The sequence below is a fragment of the Gallinula chloropus genome (assembly GCF_964237585.1).
Source record: "Gallinula chloropus genome assembly, chromosome: 19".
NCBI classification, from domain to species: Eukaryota; Metazoa; Chordata; class Aves; order Gruiformes; family Rallidae; genus Gallinula; species Gallinula chloropus.
Window position 1 is genome coordinate 179,861 of NC_140104.1, and position 18,531 is coordinate 198,391.

General features: G+C 41.1%; 1 protein-coding gene across 1 annotated transcript; it reads left to right on the forward strand.

Moving 5' to 3' along the window:
• Window positions 1–303: 303 nt before the first annotated feature.
• Window positions 304–17,525, forward strand: LOC311199167 (merlin-like; the record flags this gene model as incomplete). Its single annotated transcript, XM_084273219.1, has 17 exons — window positions 304–393; window positions 2,093–2,218; window positions 2,571–2,693; window positions 5,746–5,829; window positions 6,570–6,638; window positions 6,852–6,934; window positions 8,151–8,226; window positions 8,667–8,804; window positions 10,528–10,602; window positions 11,346–11,459; window positions 11,888–12,010; window positions 12,898–13,115; window positions 13,976–14,078; window positions 14,759–14,886; window positions 15,465–15,615; window positions 16,291–16,500; window positions 17,490–17,525. 17 exons carry the CDS (start codon window positions 304–306, stop codon window positions 17,523–17,525), a joined length of 1,947 nt encoding a protein of 648 aa, XP_084129345.1.
• Between the last annotated feature and the right edge of the window lie 1,006 nt (window positions 17,526–18,531).

An 18,531-nucleotide genomic window follows, 5' to 3' on the forward strand; every position in this document is an offset into this window, starting at 1 on the left:
TCTTTCTAGTACTGTAGGAACCCAGTGTCAGCCAAGGTCTGAGGAAAGACAGGAATGACCTTTTGGAGCAATTTTTTGTAAGGAACAATCTAAATTTAAAGGTCAAATGGTCAAACCGTCCCCTCCCTCCCTGCCCTTTCTTATTGTCTTGAACACAAAATTGCATGTTCAAAGGTGGCTTTATTCTGCAAGTTTGGACACATCCTACTTAAGAATCCAGCCAAGAAAATGTTACTGAATTTTCAGCCCTAAATGTAATGCATGTTTAATTTCAGGTGTGGCTATCCTCATAAGCTAAAAAATATGTCCATCCGAGGCCTGAAGAAGAAACAACCAAAGACTTTTAAAGTGAAAATTGTAACAGTGGATGCTGAAATGGAATTCAGCTGTGAGGTAAGAGTCCTCAGCAGAATCCTAGGAAGTTAGAAGCTTATCTTTGCATTGGCAAGACATCAGTTTGAAAAGTTCAGATTATCAGTTCGCGAGTGGTCTTAAAACAGATCTGTTTCTGCAAACATTGGATTACTTAGATGTATGCTTTTGTTAAACAACTCTGTTCAGAATTTAAAGCTGTTTCAGTGAAATCCACTTGACTGACAGCCAAGTTAGCAGTTAGCATGCTTTCTTCATAAACATTCCTGCACATGATGCCAAGCTTGTTTGTAAGTACACCTACTTTGACACAAAATCCTTTTTTAATGTGTGAGACACCTCTCTAAGACACTGCTGGCTTAGCTAAAGAAATCTGGTCAGAGCTAGTCCTAAGAAGTTACTCATAAAAACACTTATAAAATGGTACTTTTGTGCTCAGTGGATCTGGGACGTTCTCTTCCAAATTGCCATTTGTAAACTCCAGTTTCTTTAACTGCAATGACTGGTTAGTATCTCTGGGCAGAAGGGAAAAAATGATCCAATGAAAAAGCTAGCTTTTCTTCTATTAGCTACAGCTGTCTAGTAAATTGGGTAGAGAAATCATGACTGCAGGAAAACAGGGAAGAAAGCCAATATTGTAAGTGATCAGTTGCTAAATTAATTGGGCTGCCCTGTTGTGGAGACAGAACTGTGCCTGATTAATTCCTAATCATGCAGCAAAAGCAAAAAGATATGCAGTTACTCTTTAGGAGTTAGAAAACTGATTGCCAGTGGGACTGGCAGCTCTAATGAGAGACTTGACTATCTTGTGGGGGCATTTAGTATTTCATTTACTACATTCCTCAGAGACAGAATATAGTCACAAGCAGTTCACTGCTCTGACTTACTGATCTAGAATACTTCCAGGCAGAGTTGTGAAAATAAAGGATTTGGAAAATTTGAGACATTGGAGTCCTTGTTAACAAATCCAACTTGATGTATTCCTCCTTTGCCACCTCTCCTTTCTCCCCAAATAGTGTTCTTTTGCTGGGATGATTTCCTGCTTTCCATCCAAATATTGCTTAAAAGTTCTGGTTTTGCCACTATGTTTTTTAGTGGCTGACCCAGGCCATTAGACAAAATCATCTTTTTATTGTGAAGCAGCAGATGAAAAAAAGCAGTGAAAAAATGGTATGTGTGTAGATTTTGCTTGCTATGGAGCCAGGCTACTAAGTTACTCTGGAAGACAGGCTCTTGTTCTTCTAAATCTGAGTAGCATAAAGGCTGAGCTTGGTGCCACTGGAATAGCTGAGGAGTGTGAAAGATGGATTTGCTTTCATTGGCATTTCTGTGTTGTGCCATAATACTCCTTTGATTTCCATGGCATTCTAACAGTCTTTCCAGTTTATATAAACTAGTAAGATTTTTTACAAATATTAATGAAGACATGCTGTGTCCAAGGAAATCAATAGTGCAATTCTCATTCCCTGTGCTCATAAAGTGCTTGATGCTGTGGTTGTATCACTGCAGCAGCCCTGTTTCTCTGGAGAGGAAGAGGAGGTGTAGAGCATTGTAACTACTGCACCTCTGTTGCAGACAGCAATAGGCATATTTCATTGGAAAGCTAAAGGTGAAGTAAGATTTCATAGGAGAAAGGAAAATGATAGCCCTGTTTGCTTGAATAAAATGGAGCAAATTCATTTTAAGACACGTGTGTTTTTCTTATTTTTCCTTTTTTTAGATGAAATGGAAGGGAAAGGACTTGTTTGACCTGGTGTGCCGAGCACTTGGTTTAAGGGAGACTTGGTTCTTTGGCTTGCAGTACACAGTGAAAGGAATGTGCACCTGGTTAAAGATGGACAAAAAGGTATAGGAAACAAAAGATAAGTGTGGCAACTTTCTACATACAGAAATATTTGCTTTTCTAATACAGGAGGTAAAGGAATGTGTGAGAGGACAACTCATTGTTTTAGGTGGTATCAATTTTTTAAGTCTAGTTTGTTGTGTTATTTGGCTGATTGCTTCTATCACTTGGCCTGAAGTATCAGACACTAATCACTGCTAAATGTACTGATTGCTATTAGATTCAATATCAGCATTGCCCTTCTAAAATATGGAAAGGCTGCTTTAAGTGGATAATCAGCCGGTTTCTGATTTTTCTCTGGAGTATTATTTTGAGAGACTTATATGCTATTTTTGCTGATTTTATCTGTAAACAGGTTTTAGATCAAGAAATCCCCAAAGATGATCCTGTTAGCTTTCATTTTTTGGCTAAATTCTACCCAGAGAAGGTAGAAGAGGAGCTATTGCAGGAAATTACCCAGCATTTATTCTTCCTTCAGGTCAGGAACGGTTTTTAACCATTAATTCTTTCTGTATTTACCCCAGTCCCTTTGTATTGTCTTTGATCTTGTGGGCAACTGTTAGTCTCAGAATGAATCTGCTGGCTTCAGCTGTATTGGTGTCTCTTTAAAGATACATGTTTTTTTATGAAATGCATACTTCTGTCCCGACTGCTGTGGGTTTGTGTGCTGGTATGCTGAATGTTGTTTGTCTTCTGCAGGTTTTTGTTCTCTTGATGGCTTCTCTTACTGTTTGTGCTAGGAATTGGAGACCATTAGATTTAAATTGCTCAGACCTCTAATTTAATGTAAAATGACTTTTACACCTCACAGTTTGTGTGATAGTTCCGTATCTAGATATTCTGAATTTGTTTTGCTCCTATAGTATGGGTTATTAAAAATAAATCTATGCAAGAAAAGGCTGGTACTGCTTGAAGAACTGAGGCTTTTGCCCAGCCTAGTCAGTGTTGAGAAATATAAAGAGAAGCCATTGTTTATCAGAACTTTTATCGGAATGTTAACTTGGTGACTGTCTGCTGGTCTACTCTGGGTGCAGCTGGATTGGATGAAGAGAGTCTCAACAGCTTCTTGTTACTGTTCTGAGATGTGCTGGTGTAACCTCTTGTGTAACCATTTCCTAATCTAGTTCATTCAAAATGAGCAGAATTAGAGGAAACCTGTTATTAAATATACATACTGTGTGTGGGAGTGTCCACACAAAGCAATTGTGGTGACAGTTGTGAAGGTGGAGAAGGAGGAAGGAATGGTGGTAAGCAGCTGGGGACAGTAGGTTTTTTTCACCAATACAAGCTGCAGATAGAAGTCCTGTGCCTGAAATGACAACTTGTGAGTTCCTAAAAATAGTCCAGGTGCTTACTGGGAGATCTTGTTGTGTCTAAATGTAGAAGGCACAACACTAGAAAACAAGATCTCCCTAACCTGACTTCCTTAAATCTTCATATGGGAAGATTGGTTTTCTTTTGTCCCAGAAATTGTTAGGGCTCCCTTAGCTCCATTATAAAGTAGATGAAGGAACAAGTTCTTGCAGTACAATGCTTCCTTACCGAAATAAAGATGCATCAACCAGGAAAAGCTATGCTGTGGCACCATATCTATAGCAACAGGTATATAAGAATGGAGTTTGGGATGGCTACCTGTTGGTAAGCTGTTCTTTCCAGTGTCTCTGACATCCAGCTTCTCTCCTGAGTTGCTGTGGATTCCTCTGCGACAGCCTTGTGGTCTGCTGTTTTTATTCTGGCAGCTTTCAGCAGTGTGTCTGTGCAAGTAGATTGGGTGTATGGAATAAATTCATTCTGCATATCTAAATACTCTTGTTCCCTGAGGAGAATGCATTAATGAAGAAATGGGGAAATACTGTTGTTCCAAGGGTTAATATACTAACTAGAACTTCATCCAGAACCCTTAACCACTTGGCAGTTGGTTTCATAACCTAATTTTGGAAAGGAATGAGAGGGGCAGAACTCTTTTCCTAGTCTTTTAATCCTGATTTTTTTTTCACTTCTTTCTTTTCTCCTTGAACCTGCCTTGACTAGCAGATATGCAATTAGCAAATTCTTCTCATTCCAAAGTAGAAAAACAAGGCTGAAACAAATTTGAACTTGCAAAGTTTCCTGACTATAAGAATTTAAGATTACACCTGGATGCTAATAGGAAAAACATGTATGGACATCCGGATGCCTACAGATTTCAGCTTCACTGACTACTGAGACCTTTACAGATTAATGCAGCATAACAGCTTTTTGCAGAATGTGTGAATAAAAGTAAAATACTAAAGCTAAATATTGTCTGTTTAAAGGTTAGGTAATTTGCTTCTTTATAAAGTATAACAGTGTCAATGTAAGAACTGATCAGAAAAAAACCAAGGAACCCAGACATTTATCTTGGGGGATTTATCTTAAGTTGTTCTAAATTCTGAGTATGACAGCTGGAGCTTTCCAGTTTGGATGAAAAGCTTTTTTCAGTCTTTTCATTCTTTCCATTTTAACAACTTAAAAAGAATTTTCCCTGTGCTATAACTCAGGTTCATATATTGTGCTCACAAGAGACTGAAAGAAAAACTTTCTTGATAGTTCATTCCAGTTCAAAATACCTATGGTGCCAAGGTGCATTTTTAAAGATAGCTCAGCACTATCAAGTAATTTTTCATATTGGAAATGTTCAGCAATGTGAATTATGCAGAATTTTCTTGTCTTGTGCTTGTTAGTGGACTAAACACATTACACCTGAGAGGAGGATCTATGAAGATGAATTTCCCTTTCCTTCTTCAGGTTTTCAAGTAAAAGTTATCCAGACAATTTGGAATCAAACAACACCTTACAAACTATTACACCTCTGATCTTGGTAGCACCATCGATTTTTAAAATGAAAAGAATGTTAAAAGTATCTACCATTTATACTTTTTTGTTAAGCCCCTGTGGTTTTGTTGTGCTTAGACCACTGTAATTAAATAAATTAAAATGTTCTGTTAGTCAGCTTCCCTTTGTAGAGTATCCTTTATTGTCTCACTCTGGAAAGCTTGAGAACATACTATTATGGTTTTCAGCATGTCTCTGTCCTCAGCAGTATTAGTCAGATGGACAGCCCTGAGCAGTATGGTCTAGTTGGACCTGCTTTGACTAGCTGACCTCCAGAGGTCCCATCCACCCTAAAATTTGATGCTTTGTGTTGTAAAACAAACTTTTCCAAAGTTGGAAGAAGAAATTGTTAAAATGATTGAAGTGCAGACAAAATCATTTTATAATAGGCTTGTTTTCAAGACTCCTTATATAAATGTGTGGAGATACCGGACTGTCATTTCTATGAATTAAGACTTAAGATAATTTCAAAGGTAATGTGGTTTATTCTTATTAAATGTGATACTAAGTAAAGGCTTCCTGTGTTTCTGAATGCCATTTTTATTGTTGCTGTATTAACTCATAATGGTGATGTTTGGTGCCAAGTTACAGTCTGGACATGTCTAGTTTCATTTGAAGCCTGACATAAGTTCTGATTGTAGGCTCCTTCACCTTGCTCCCTTTTCCTCTTGATTTAGGTTAAGAAACAAATACTGGATGAGGAAATCTATTGTTCTCCAGAAGCAACAGTATTATTGGCTTCATATGCTGTTCAGGCCAAGGTTTGTGCACAAAGGTGCTTTTTATTTTCTTGATGGTTTGGGTTTTTTAGTAAATATACACAGTGGTATGTAAAACATAGTAGTGTTAACATTGGCTAGTAAAGTAGATCCTACTAAGGAGGCACAGCTAGAAAAATAAGCATCAGGTAGAACTTCCAAGGATTTTGGTATTGCATACTATGCTCTTGCAACTTAGGGCATTTTTTTGGACCCAGGTAGAATTAGTTCCTGGTGTTTGAAAAAATGTCCATGGATACAGAGCTCACAATCAAAGAACATGATGCTTTGCAGTATCTCTCAGAACATAATTCAGTTCATGCCACCAAGAACCAAACTTACGTATTGCAGGAGGCAAATGGAAATACTTTGCAGGGCTGACCCACTGCAGCAGCCCAGCCCTATGCAGTTGGCTATAGACGTAGGGGAGTTGATATTCCTGAATGTAGGCTGCTGTTCAGAGGAGGGTATGGAATTGTGAGAGATTGCTTCATATCTGCAGTTACTGAGGGCTCCAGGCTAGAACTGAAGTCCAGCTGAGTGGCTTTATGGAGCCACATGCATAGCACAATCTGGAACTTCCATGGACAGCTCAGATGAGAGGAGCCTGTTTATTGTTACCCTGTACAGAGGAGAACCAAACCAAAATCTTTTTCAAGCAATTGCATCAGACTACACAAGCAACAAATTCCTCACTACTCTGCATCAAACAAACTTAAATATCTTTTCTTCTCTTGGGACAGTATGGTGATTATGACCCCAATTTTCATGAGCCAGGCTTTCTAGCCCATGATGAACTTTTACCCAAAAGGGTAAGTCTTTATTTGGTGTAAAACCAAATCTTTTGATCTACATTTGCAACATGGATGCTGCTGTGGGATTAACCAGAACATTAGAAACACTTTGCCTTGGCTCTCAATTTGGCAAAATGACAGAGCTGTGAACTGCATGGCTGTGTTCACCTTGCTTGGGAGAGCACATGTGTTTGTATATTCAAAGGAAACCAAACTCCTTCCTTTCTCTAGGTCCTCAGGCAGTATCAGCTGACAGCAGAGATGTGGGAAGAAAAGATTACTGCTTGGTATGCTGAGCACAGGGGTATTGCCAGGTATTGAAATTTCATTCTTTGGAAATCCCATACATTTCAGTACCTGGTTATTTGCTGCTTTCAGTGAAATTTGGCTTTTGTTGATTGAGCAAGAAATACTGTTTTCCAACTTGTGATGTTAATAGGTCAATTTAAGGATAAAACCACCCACTCATCTGGGGTAAAAAGTGCCTTGTGTAGGGCTCCAAGTGATTATTAAATGGACTTGATTTGAAGCCTGCAGAGAAGCTGAAGGGTCTTGCAGCATTTTATGACCTAACATATCTAAAATTTAAGTTTTGTCTTATATTAAGAGTCTGAGTCCATGTATGCCAGCAGAGAAGTTCCTGCAGAAAGTTGTAGCTGTGTTGAATTTGCAGTTAGCCCTGGGAGATTAATCTCTTCATTAGTTACCTGGAGTTGCTGGTGTGCCCACGCTGTGTGGCTACTTATTTTCTGGAGCTGTATCACACCAATCTTCCCCTAAAACAAAAGAATGAATCTGATATTTTATATCTTGTGAAAATCATGGCTGTCAGCATACTTCACAGGAAACCAAAACAGTGAAGACATGACATCTTAGTTCTAGGACTGAGTTTTGTTGTCAGTCCATGTGGATATTTAGCTACTTCTAACATAGTCAGTATGCCTGGAAATTCAGTTAAACAAGTAGGAGCTGCTGGCACCCAGAGGTGATCTTTGCTAATATTTTGATTAAATTTCTCTTTGGCTGTTCTAGATGCTTCTTAGCACTATTTTTACTGAATGTTTTCCTCAAGACTTACTGATTTGCCCTGACGGGAGAAGAACAGCCAGTGGAGAGGTTCTCACCTTTCTTTGGCCTCTACCCAGAGCTCTATTTAGAATTTGTTCAGGCCTTACTTCTCCATTAACTCTATTTTCTAAAGGAAATATCCACATGTCATGGAAAACAATGGTAGGGTAGGTCTCCAAGACAATACTGATGGAGTGGCAGAACTTACACAACAATAAGACTGGACTTGAATTTTAATAAAGATTTCACTCTGCGTGCTTCAAAATAGGTATGGCTTTACTGTCTTTATTCTGTAGAGATGCTGTTTTCATTAGCCTTTTTCTATTGTTGAGAGTAAGATGGTGAAATTAAATGAAGTACAAAGAACCAGATTGCCTATTTTCTAAGTGGGAAATGTAGAGTGAGTTAGGACAGAAAGGTTGGAAAGGAATCTCCAAGTATAATCATGGCCTTATTCTCTAGGGATGAAGCTGAAATGAACTACCTGAAAATTGCCCAAGACCTGGAAATGTACGGTGTCAATTATTTTCCAATTGCTGTAAGTGCTTTAGTTTAGCAGTTTTCAATTGCTGTAGATGATCATATTGTCCTTCTAAAATCCTCTGCAGAGTTTGGAACTGGAACTCCTGGCTTCTGTTTTTCTCTCAGTGGTGGGCTGCATAGTGATTGCCTGACTTGGTTGATTTGCCTGCTAAATGAGTAGGGGAATAAACCAATTAGGATTATTGTTTTGTAATCTGGCAGAGTTCTTGGCTAGCTCTGGGTATGTAATAGGAAAGAAAATAAACTAGAAGTTTGATTGCTGTGGTCAAGCTAGAGGACTGGGTTTATTAGCTAGGAGTGACAACATCTGTGAGATGTTGTGGAAATACCAATTTCCTAAAAATACATATAAATGTCTGTGTTAAGAGTGATTCTTGTCTGTGGTTGTTTAACGTCACCACAAAATGGCTTTTACTGATGTCTGTTGTTTTTTAGCAAAATAAAAACCATACAGATCTCCTGCTTGGGGTTGATGCCAAAGGTATTCATATCTACAGCATTAACAACAGGTTTTCTCCAAATAAGTCGTTCGAATGGAGTGCTATCAGAAACATTTCCTATAGTGAGAAAGAGGTATGATGCCTTTGATATATTATTCTTTTTATATGGGCATGGGTGTGGACTGGGATTCTTGGAACAGCCTGAAAGCTGTCTCTGTTTAAATAATTTGGGGGAGAAGGGGAAATCCTAGGGAGCTTTGTTACAAAACTAAAAATAACAGACCTGCCTTTCAGATGTGCTGTGTAGCCTCAGTTCCCCTGGGAGCCAGAGGCTGCTCTGAGCTCTCCAGCCTTGTGTAGGCTGCTGTTCTGGTTCCTTCCCTGCTGCTTGTCCTTTGCGAAACAAGCGTGTTGATCTCTGAAAAAAGAGATTTGAATGCCACCGTGACTAACTGCTTCAGTTATCTCAGCAGGAACTAGATGATCTCTAAAGACTTAATGCCATTTTCATGTGCAGAAGCTGTCCTTGCAGCTGAGGTTTGGAGCACTCTGGCAAGAGGAGACATGCAGGGAGATGTACCTGAATTCTGCTGTTTTGTCAGTGCACGATTCTAGTCTTCAGCACAACCCTGCCTTTGTCATTTCACTGAGATTTCAGAGCCTGTCTTTTACTTACAGGAAGGGCAGTGGGGAGTGGCTGAAATTTAGTGTCTAATTACAAATTGTGTAGCTACATAGAAAGACTGTAGTCAGAAAAACAAATCCAGAACTGCATTGGTACTGGAATACATGGAATTTATCAGCCAAAGGACAGCACAGCCTGTTCCATTCTCTGTGGGCTTTTTGAAAAACATTAAGGATGAGATATGCTGTCCAGAGCTAGTCATATGTACATTAAATCAGGGCAGCCTGCAGGAGTTTTGCCTCCAAGAAGTTTTTGGTCCTTGCATGACATTAAACTATGGTCTATGAATAAACTCCTTTAACTCTCTATTGTTGGGAAATTAGGCAGCCCTGTATCAAAGCTGCAGTACCTCAACATGTTCACAGCCCTGCTCCTCATAAGGCTACACATTCAACCATGTGTTACCTACGGGGTGAAACGAGCTGTAGGACATTATGATCTTGGTGACTCAAATGGCCTGAAATTATACAGCGGATTGCAAATGAATTATAGGAATAGAGTGCTAGATAACCCATGAGTCACAGAAGACAGGATCTTAGAGAATGGGGCCATATTTTGTTACACAGCCAAACTGAGCACAACATGTGTGGACTGACCTGACACCATGAAAACCCTTCACATCCTCTGGAAACAGCCTGGGAGATTGGACTGAAAATGTGAGAAAGCAGGAGCCCTGGGACTGTTATCTGATGGTCAGAACAAGTCGTTCAGGCCCTAGATACATTTTTGTTTACACCTGCAGTGGTTGGTATTCAGGGAGGTGTTTGACATCTCCCTGACTTTAAGAATATGACTATTTCTGGGGATTAGTAATGCAAATGCATTGCTTTCCTGACAACCTGCTTGTTCCAGTGCTTTTAGGTTAACTTGCAATACAGAGGTGGTATTACTATAAAAACCACCACCCAAACTGGCACTGGTGTGGGTCAGTGACAGGGTTTATTTTCTGACAGCCTGCTACAGGAGTAGATGTGGAACCTGTCTAATAGCAGCCCTGGTTCTGATTCTTTTGAGCAAAATATTTTTGCTTTGCTCTCCCCATGTTTGTGGCATAAATCACTGCTTCCCTGGAGAGAAGTGGAGATAGGATAAAGTTTGCATTGGTATTAATAGTTTCAGCTTTGTTTTTCTTCCTTCTCACTGTGTTTCATTTTCTCTTTTGCCTGCACAGTTAACTATTAAACCTCTTGACAAAAAAGCAGAAGTCTTCAAGTTCTTTTCCTCTCAACTCAAAGTGAACAAATTGGTAAGTGTCCTGTTTTCCTCCTTTAAAACCAATCCTGGTATTACTAACTGATACCTCAGGGTATTGTTTGTAAAACCTGTGGAGAGGCCAGGGACACTGAGCTTCAGCATGTGTTTTCCTGAGCATTGTTCTGTCTGAACAGTCAAGGTGCATAAGTTTGTCCTCTCTGGGAAGGGGAGATGACTTGTGTAAAGTGAGATGTGGAAGAAAGCCCAAATCACAGTGGGCAACTCAGATGCTGTAAGGTGAGAATATTGCGTATGGAAAGGTGCAAAGACACTGATGCATCTGGCTGCTGTGGGTTCTTGATCAATTATTGCCTCTTTTTTGGGAGAAGCAACAAGGAAGGGACCTAATTGGTTGGCTAATTGTATCATTGCTGACTGCAGGGGCTGGGTCACTTCTTGGTGAGGACCATCACAGGTGACCATTCCCACAGCTGTAGCTTGTGTACTCTTGGCCTAGATCTATTGCCTGTTCTTATTCAGGAAAATGTAACCAGGGGCATGAAGGACAGAAGGAACCCCCTCCCTAATCCTGCTACGAACTGTTCTGCCCTGTGATATACCTGGATATGAGCCTAACCCATGTGCTGGTTTTCTTGGAAGGGAAGCAACTACCTGTGCTTGTGCAGAAGTTGGAATTGTCAGCTTCTGTCCCCTTAGGCCTGTGTGGGGTTTTCTGTCCCTCTGGCTGCAGCATAAGTACATCAAAATTACATTTGCTTTGCTTTTCCTACTCAGATTTTGCAGTTATGCATTGGAAACCATGACCTGTTTATGAGGAGAAGAAAAGTGGACTCAATAGAGATCCAACAAATGAAAGCACAAGCCAGGGAAGAAAAAGCTAGAAAAAAGGTAAATTCCTTTTGCTCCTCTATTGTTGAAAACACTGATTACTATTGCAGCTGGTGCCCTTGCTGTCCATGCACTGCACCAGTATGTGTAGGAGGTGAGAGTACAGCAGGAGTGAATGTGGAACAGCTCTAATGTGTGTGCAGTATCTGGGGATGTAAGTGATGTTTGTGACACTGAATAGGTGATCGCAAAAACCTGGGGTACGTAATGGTCCAAGTGCTCTTTCAGCAGCCTGAAATAACCAGTGTTGCCTGTTAGAGGAGTTCAGTGCTGTGAAGTTAACCAACTCCATTGTATCTCTGGTTAATATCAGCCCACCAACTAGAGAGCTGTCGGTTCTTCATTAGACTCATTGGCTGCGCTGCCTCAGGCACAGGTGATCCTCTGCTGCAAATCCACAAATGTGGCATTGCTCACTTTGTTTCCAGATGGAGAATCAAAGGCTTGCCAGGGAGAAGCAGCTCCGAGAAGAGGCTGAGCGAGCCAAAGAAGAGCTGGAAAGGCGTCTCTTCCAGCTGGAAGATGAAGCCAGGCAGGCCAACGAGGCCCTGGTGAGTAGCACGCTAGTCTGAATATTCTTGTGCTTAATGGGCTTTTGCTTTCTTGGTTTGGAAGAAGTTTTTGGGGTTTTGTTAGGTGGTGTTTTGTTTTGTTTTCTTCTGGCTCCTGTGAGAGACAAGGAGTTATGGCTCAGACAGGACTTGAAAGTTTCTGTCTGCTGGTAGAGAGAGCATACTGGAATACCTGGGAAAGCTTCGATCTGCTGTGATCTCATTTGCTCTGAGCCATTCACTCCCTCTTTGGCTTGCTGTGCTTTCTTCAGGCAAAGGTGGAAGAAGGGCGGGAACCTTGGAGCTGAAATTGGGAGAAAGGGGCATGGTGCACTGGCAACTGAAGAGGCCAACTTCAATTTTTGGTTGATGTCTTTGTCCAAGTCTAAGCAAATGTGTCATCTTGCTTTGTAGAGCTGGGAGGAAGTTAGGCAATTCATAGAATCCCAGACTGGTTTGGATTGGAAAGGACTTCACAGACCATCTAGTTCCCCTGCTGTGAGCAGGGACACACTCCACTAGCCTAGGCTACCCAAAACCCCCTCCAACCTGGCCTTGAATGTATCCAGGGAGGGAGCATCCACAGCTGCTCTGGGCAACCTGTGTCAGTGTCACCCCCTCAGAGTGAGGAATTTTTTTCCTAATACCTAATCTAAATCTACCTTCTATTAGTTTAAAGCCATTACTTTAGTAGATAGTCCTGTCTATTTGCCCTTGTACGGAGTGGAGGGGGAACACCAGAACCTGCAATTTACTATACTTTCAATTTTAAGGAATAATATTTGATCATGTGATCTCTTGGGAAAAGCTGCTCTGTTCCTGCCTGTCTGCAGGGGTGATCTTGTAGATGCTAGAAAGGATAACTAAGAAAAATTGTTTCATCTTAGCTCCGATCCCAGGAAGCAGCAGAGTTGCTGGCTGAGAAAGCTCAGATTGCAGAAGAGGAGGCAAAGCTGCTGGCCCAGAATGCTGCAGAAGCTGAGCAAGAGCGACAGAGGCTGGAGATCACAGCTCTGAAAACTAAAGAGGAGAAACGTCTGATGGAGCAAAAGATGCGGGAGGCAGAGCTGATAGCAGTGAAGTTGGTGAAGGAGTCTGACCGGAGGTTAGATTTGCTTGAGTTGGGGTTGTCATCTCTGCTGGGATGCCTGGGTGGAAAAGGTGCTGCTTTTTCAGTGCTAAGCCTGGGAGGGAAGGATTGTTCCCAAAGCAACAATTCACAGTGACTAAGCCTTCTTGGGTCTTGTTTGTTCCACCTGGTACAAGCGGCTGCAATTCAAGTCAAGTTCACAGAGGATCAAATGCAAGGCTTGAGATGTGTTGTGTTAAGGATCCAGAAGTCAAACACTTTCTATTTAGCATTATCAAAAGAGCACTGGCTGCCTAGCTTTCTGAATTTGCCGGTCTGTATACTCTGAGTTATGAGGCTGGTTTCATTTGTTAATACCAAGTGATGGTCAGTCATATGCTTTTCAGATTGAGAAGTGTAAACGAGGTAAACTCAATATGGAATATAAACAACTCTGCATGTTTCATAGCAAAACGCTGGTTGAAGATACAGAGTAGACCAGTGTTACAGAGGATGTTTAACCTTGCTATTGAGGGCTTTCTTGTTTCAGGATACTGCCAAAAAGCTTGCCAAAATAAAGAGCAGATATGTTGTACCTCTCCCCACCTCAGGGAGGATCTCAGCTTGCAGAATATATAACAATAGGTCATAACTGAGCCCATGGAAATTAGGAATAGGAAAATCAGCCTAAAAATTCAGTCAGTTTGTGCAGGATTGTCTTTGAAGGCATGTACCATGCTGTGCTCAGTTAGTTCTCCATGTCACTGTCCTACCGCAAGTGTCTTTGGGTAAAGGAATCGCAGTAATGGATGTTGTTTTCTGGCGGCTAGTGAGGTGCATAGCTATGAAGATACTGAAAATCATCAACAATTCACATAAGGATATTTGTCTTACAGAGCCAAGGAAGCAGAGCATCTGAAACAAGATCTGCATGAAGCCAGAGAGGCTGAACAGAAAGCAAAGCAGAAACTCTTAGAAATAACCAGGCTTAATTATCCTGTAAGTTTTTCTGCTCTGTTGGGCACCACCTCATCTTCAGAGATGTTGGTTGAATTTTTATAGCCCCCATCAAGTTGAGTTAGTGGTATGTTGTCATCCAGATGAGGAACAAACACCCATAGGACCAACCGGTGCTTAAACAGTGTAGCTAGGGTGGAACTTGTATTTCTTCATGGCAGTCAAAGGCAAGAGAAAAGTTAAAAACAGGGCTGGTATTGGCACCAAGGGAGCAGAGACTCTTGCCTGAATTCATGCCTAATACTGACATCTCATCTTTGTGGACGTACTGAGCCAGCTGTGTTGCCCTGGCATGTGAATTGCCCGTGAGTGTCTTTAGGCAAAGCAGATGAAGCTGTCTTGAGCAAGAAGACAGCACAAAGGCTGTGTGTCCCAACTCCCTCTTCTGCTCCAGTCTTACCAAGAATGGATTTCCATTTGCTGCTGAAATAGATAGGAATGTTGTAGCCAGGATACTTCTCTGGCCACTTGGATCTGTGGATTGTGGACTTGAGCAGTTCAGCTGGGGCCATTCGGAGATGAAGGGCTGCAGGAACATCTATGTGTCTCAGAATCCCTGTGTGACTTAGGAAATGGCTCAGTGCAGTATTATTGCAGAAGCTGGGGGGAGAAATCCAAAATAAGTCAGACCTTACTGACAGTGTTTATGTTGCTTCTTTTAGCACATGGTCAAGTACCCACAATACTTGCCTGCTGACACCAGAGATGCCACCTTTGACAAAGGATCTATAAAGCTGGATTTGAAGGACATTGACCTCAAGAGACTGTCCATTGAGATAGAGAGAGAGAGGTATCAGTGTGCTCATGGTGTAAAGAAATGAGAATGTTAATCATGTACAGCAATAATCTGTGTTAAGATTCATCCTTCTAACAGCTCAGGATGGCCTGCTACTTTTGCATACAGCAGGAGGTCTTATATTAAGCTGGTGTGAATTATGTCTGTGTAAGATGAGTTATTTGGACAGAGGAAGAGCGTCCTGGTGACATGAAACCATGACAAATCCAGAACTCTTCTGTCCTGGAGAACAAAAATATCAGAGGTAGAGTACTTTGCCGGAATTAGAGCACGTTGGAGGACAGAAGTTTCCCTCTAGTGTTGAAATATGGTATTGCTTTGATATAATACACGGGGGTTTTCCTGTCTCGGTCTGGAAGGAAATGCCTGTTCAAGTTAGCATGTGAATGCTGAAGGGTGGAAGCGAACCCCCTTCTACCTGGATCAGGGCAGTGAGGCTGACGTATGCCAGACTTCATTTTGCTCATCAAAAAAACCCAAAGTGAAACAAAACTTCCACTCTCCTTCACATGCGCCTGTTCTTGAGCTGTGTCATGCCAATGAGTTTTTTGTCTCCATTGTGTGGACTACAGGCTAGACTACTTAGAAAAGAGCAGAAAATTCGAGGATCGGCTGAAGGAGCTCAAGTCTGAAATTCATGCTTTGAAGCTAGAAGAAAAACAGTCTGGGCTTTATTCTCGTTGGAATGTAGTACTGGGATCCTTGGATCGCTCCTTAGGAAATGTATGTACCCTAAATACCTGCCACTCTTTCCAGCACGAGCTGTAGAAGAGAATAGTGTGGCTGTGCCAAAGGTAGTTGCTGTATTTCAGTTCACAGCATGTGCCTTAGTACCCTTGACTGTAAAGCATTAAAAGCATGAACACAGACAAGGAAAACTCATGTCAAAATAAAATCTACGAAGTTTTTCTTCAGTAGAATACTAGTACCATAAGCAAAAAATAATCATCTTATTTTACAGATGATGAAGCCACAGTAAGGGTTTAAGGTCTTGGAGCAAACTAAATTGTTGTAACTTAAAAACACATTTCAATGTGGTTCCTCACAGTTTGCATCACATTCTCATTCACATGCTTTGTGGTTGCTAAAAGTCCTAAAAGTTTGCCCCTTTTTTTAAGGCAGCGAGGAACTAAACCCAGTTTTGTCAGAAGTTTTTGTTTTTTACAGAAACACTCCAGCCTCTTGAACCAGTGCAAGAATAGGACTGGCTTTGTCTTTCCAGGTTGTTCCACATGTAGAAAAAATTGCCAAGTACATGGTTTTAGAGAGGGAAGGGAGGCTTGGAAAAATTATGATGGAAGATGGCCTTTATTTTCTGACTGTGCATCTCGTTCTTTTTGGCCTAATGAGTGTTTATATGGAGAGGGCATTAAGTTTCCATGTGTCTCTTTCTTTTAGACTCCATCGTGGATGAAAATCTCTGAAACTGGAGATTCATTGGATATAAATCATCAAAGACCTTTCCCTGCTTACTCGTTAAATACTACAAGCAGCTGGCCTTGTACCAACAAAGTTCAACATGCAGTGCCAGTGGAAAAGTCATCGTTTCAAGCAGATTCCTTGGTTGCTAACAGTGTGGGCACAGGAACTAGAAAACAGATTATAAAGGTAATCAGATTTCTAAGTAAATCCCCAAACATTGACTAAAAGCTCAGAGAACTAAAAGATCAGAGGGGTAAAGAATGTCTGGCTTTAGGGACCTGTTTTGTCCAGCTCTGTCCCAGCCTCACACATGATGAATCAGCACATGACTGGTGCATGAGTTTGGAGACCCTGCACTGATGCACTGTTTGGGACTGTTTATAACTTGAAGCCACCTGCTTTTTCTCACCCAGGATCCATACAAGAATATAGAACTACAAGCCTTGATAAATGAGGTGCACATGTGCAGTAGGAGGATCTCTGTTAAATTTTATTTGTATCAGCCACACTTGTGAGACTTTGCTCCCAGGTTTAGAAAGCTTAAAACATCCTGTGCCTGTCTTGTGGTTTGAAGGGGCAGGGCATAAGATACCAATAAATGCCTAGACTTCCAACAGTTCAGTTCTCTTCCAATGCATTCCCTCCCTGTGGAAGAGTCCTGAAATGCTAACAAGTTGGGTCTTATGAAAAACCTGCTTTTTACATTTCACTGGAATGGAGAATCTAGTATGCATTCAAGGGCATGCAGTCTTGAATAGTGGGAAGGAAATGAGCTTTCTCTAGGCCATGCTAAGTGTGCAAGGTATAGGAAATAAAGACAGACACATGTATCTACTGCTGTTTTATATGAACAAAACTGGGAGGTTTGAGGATCAGTTAGAAGCTCTAGTATATAACATTCAATAACTGAACTTTCTGGGTTGTGTGCTTAGAACTGGAAGGAACAGAACAGATGAGGGAGCAGCTCTTTCTAATGCAAGTAACAGAAGCAGCTTTTAACAGTAACCTAATTCCAACAGCTAGGGTGAGGCAAATATGGTTTTTTTTTTAAGGAAGAAAAAGCTATTGCAGAGCATCTTGCAAAAGGCTACAAAGTCAGAGGTAAAGGAAGAACTGGACCAAAAGGAGTTAGGTGTTGAGGGTGAAACTAATGTTTCCTGTTTGTTTGCCTCCAGGTTCAGCAGCATGACTCGGATGTGATCTACATCTGAAGCCTCCTGTTTCCTTACCAGTGTGGTAGAACGTGGTGACCATCCTTTTGGCACCTACATGAGGACGCTTGCACAGCTCTGTCTGCTGACAGGCATTGACATAAGAGACATGGTACTATAGATAGTGTGGTGCCCTTCAGCTTCCAAGCAGGTAACATAAGCCAGGAGCACTACATACGCCCCTGTAAAATGGCTAGTGTCTCTGGGTACAATGGTAAACATATATAAACCCAGAGGAGTGTTTACTACTTATGCACTTTTGAAGAAACACTTTATACTTTGCTAAAACTTCCTTCCCCAGGTGTTTTTACACACGGACTTACCAATATGGTACTCTACTTTTGTAGAAAGGATGCTGAGCAGCCAGTGTGTAGGAGATGTTTGGGATGAGGAAAATTGTGCATGAGCTCAGTGTTTACCTACGCAATTGGTTTGGTCCATGAGACATTACTCCCACAGAGCTGCTCAATGTTTTAAGTGTTTGCCACAATACTTCCTTTACCCCAAACATTTCTTGGTTCACTTCATTGATTTGTGTTTCTCTGTGAGAAGTCTCAGCTTTCTCAGACATAGAAGTGGACATCTTCAAATACCTCTCATTTCTGGGGGAATTCTGTTTGGAATGCAAAGCTTCTGTTCTTTTTACCATTTCTCACTAGATCAAGCACTTTCAGGTGCTTTTGCCACTCCAGCAAACTTTGCATACATTAACTTGTTTTAGTTCTGTGCAACACAGCTTCTGAATTAGACAGAGACAAAAGACACTATCAGTGTCTGCTAAAGCTGGACCTGTTTCTGATGGAGAGGCGCACGCAGCAAAATGTCTGCCTCATTAGTAAAACCTACTTGCATTTTCTATGTGTGTGTTTAAGTGTCTGTTTCCCCATAAATCTTCAGTCTGAGGACTTCTGGGGAAGCAGACAATAATGCAGCTGTAGCTAAAGTAGCAGCACACTTGAACGGGTGATATGTAAAAATGAATGTTAATGTTGTTTAAATATCTTGT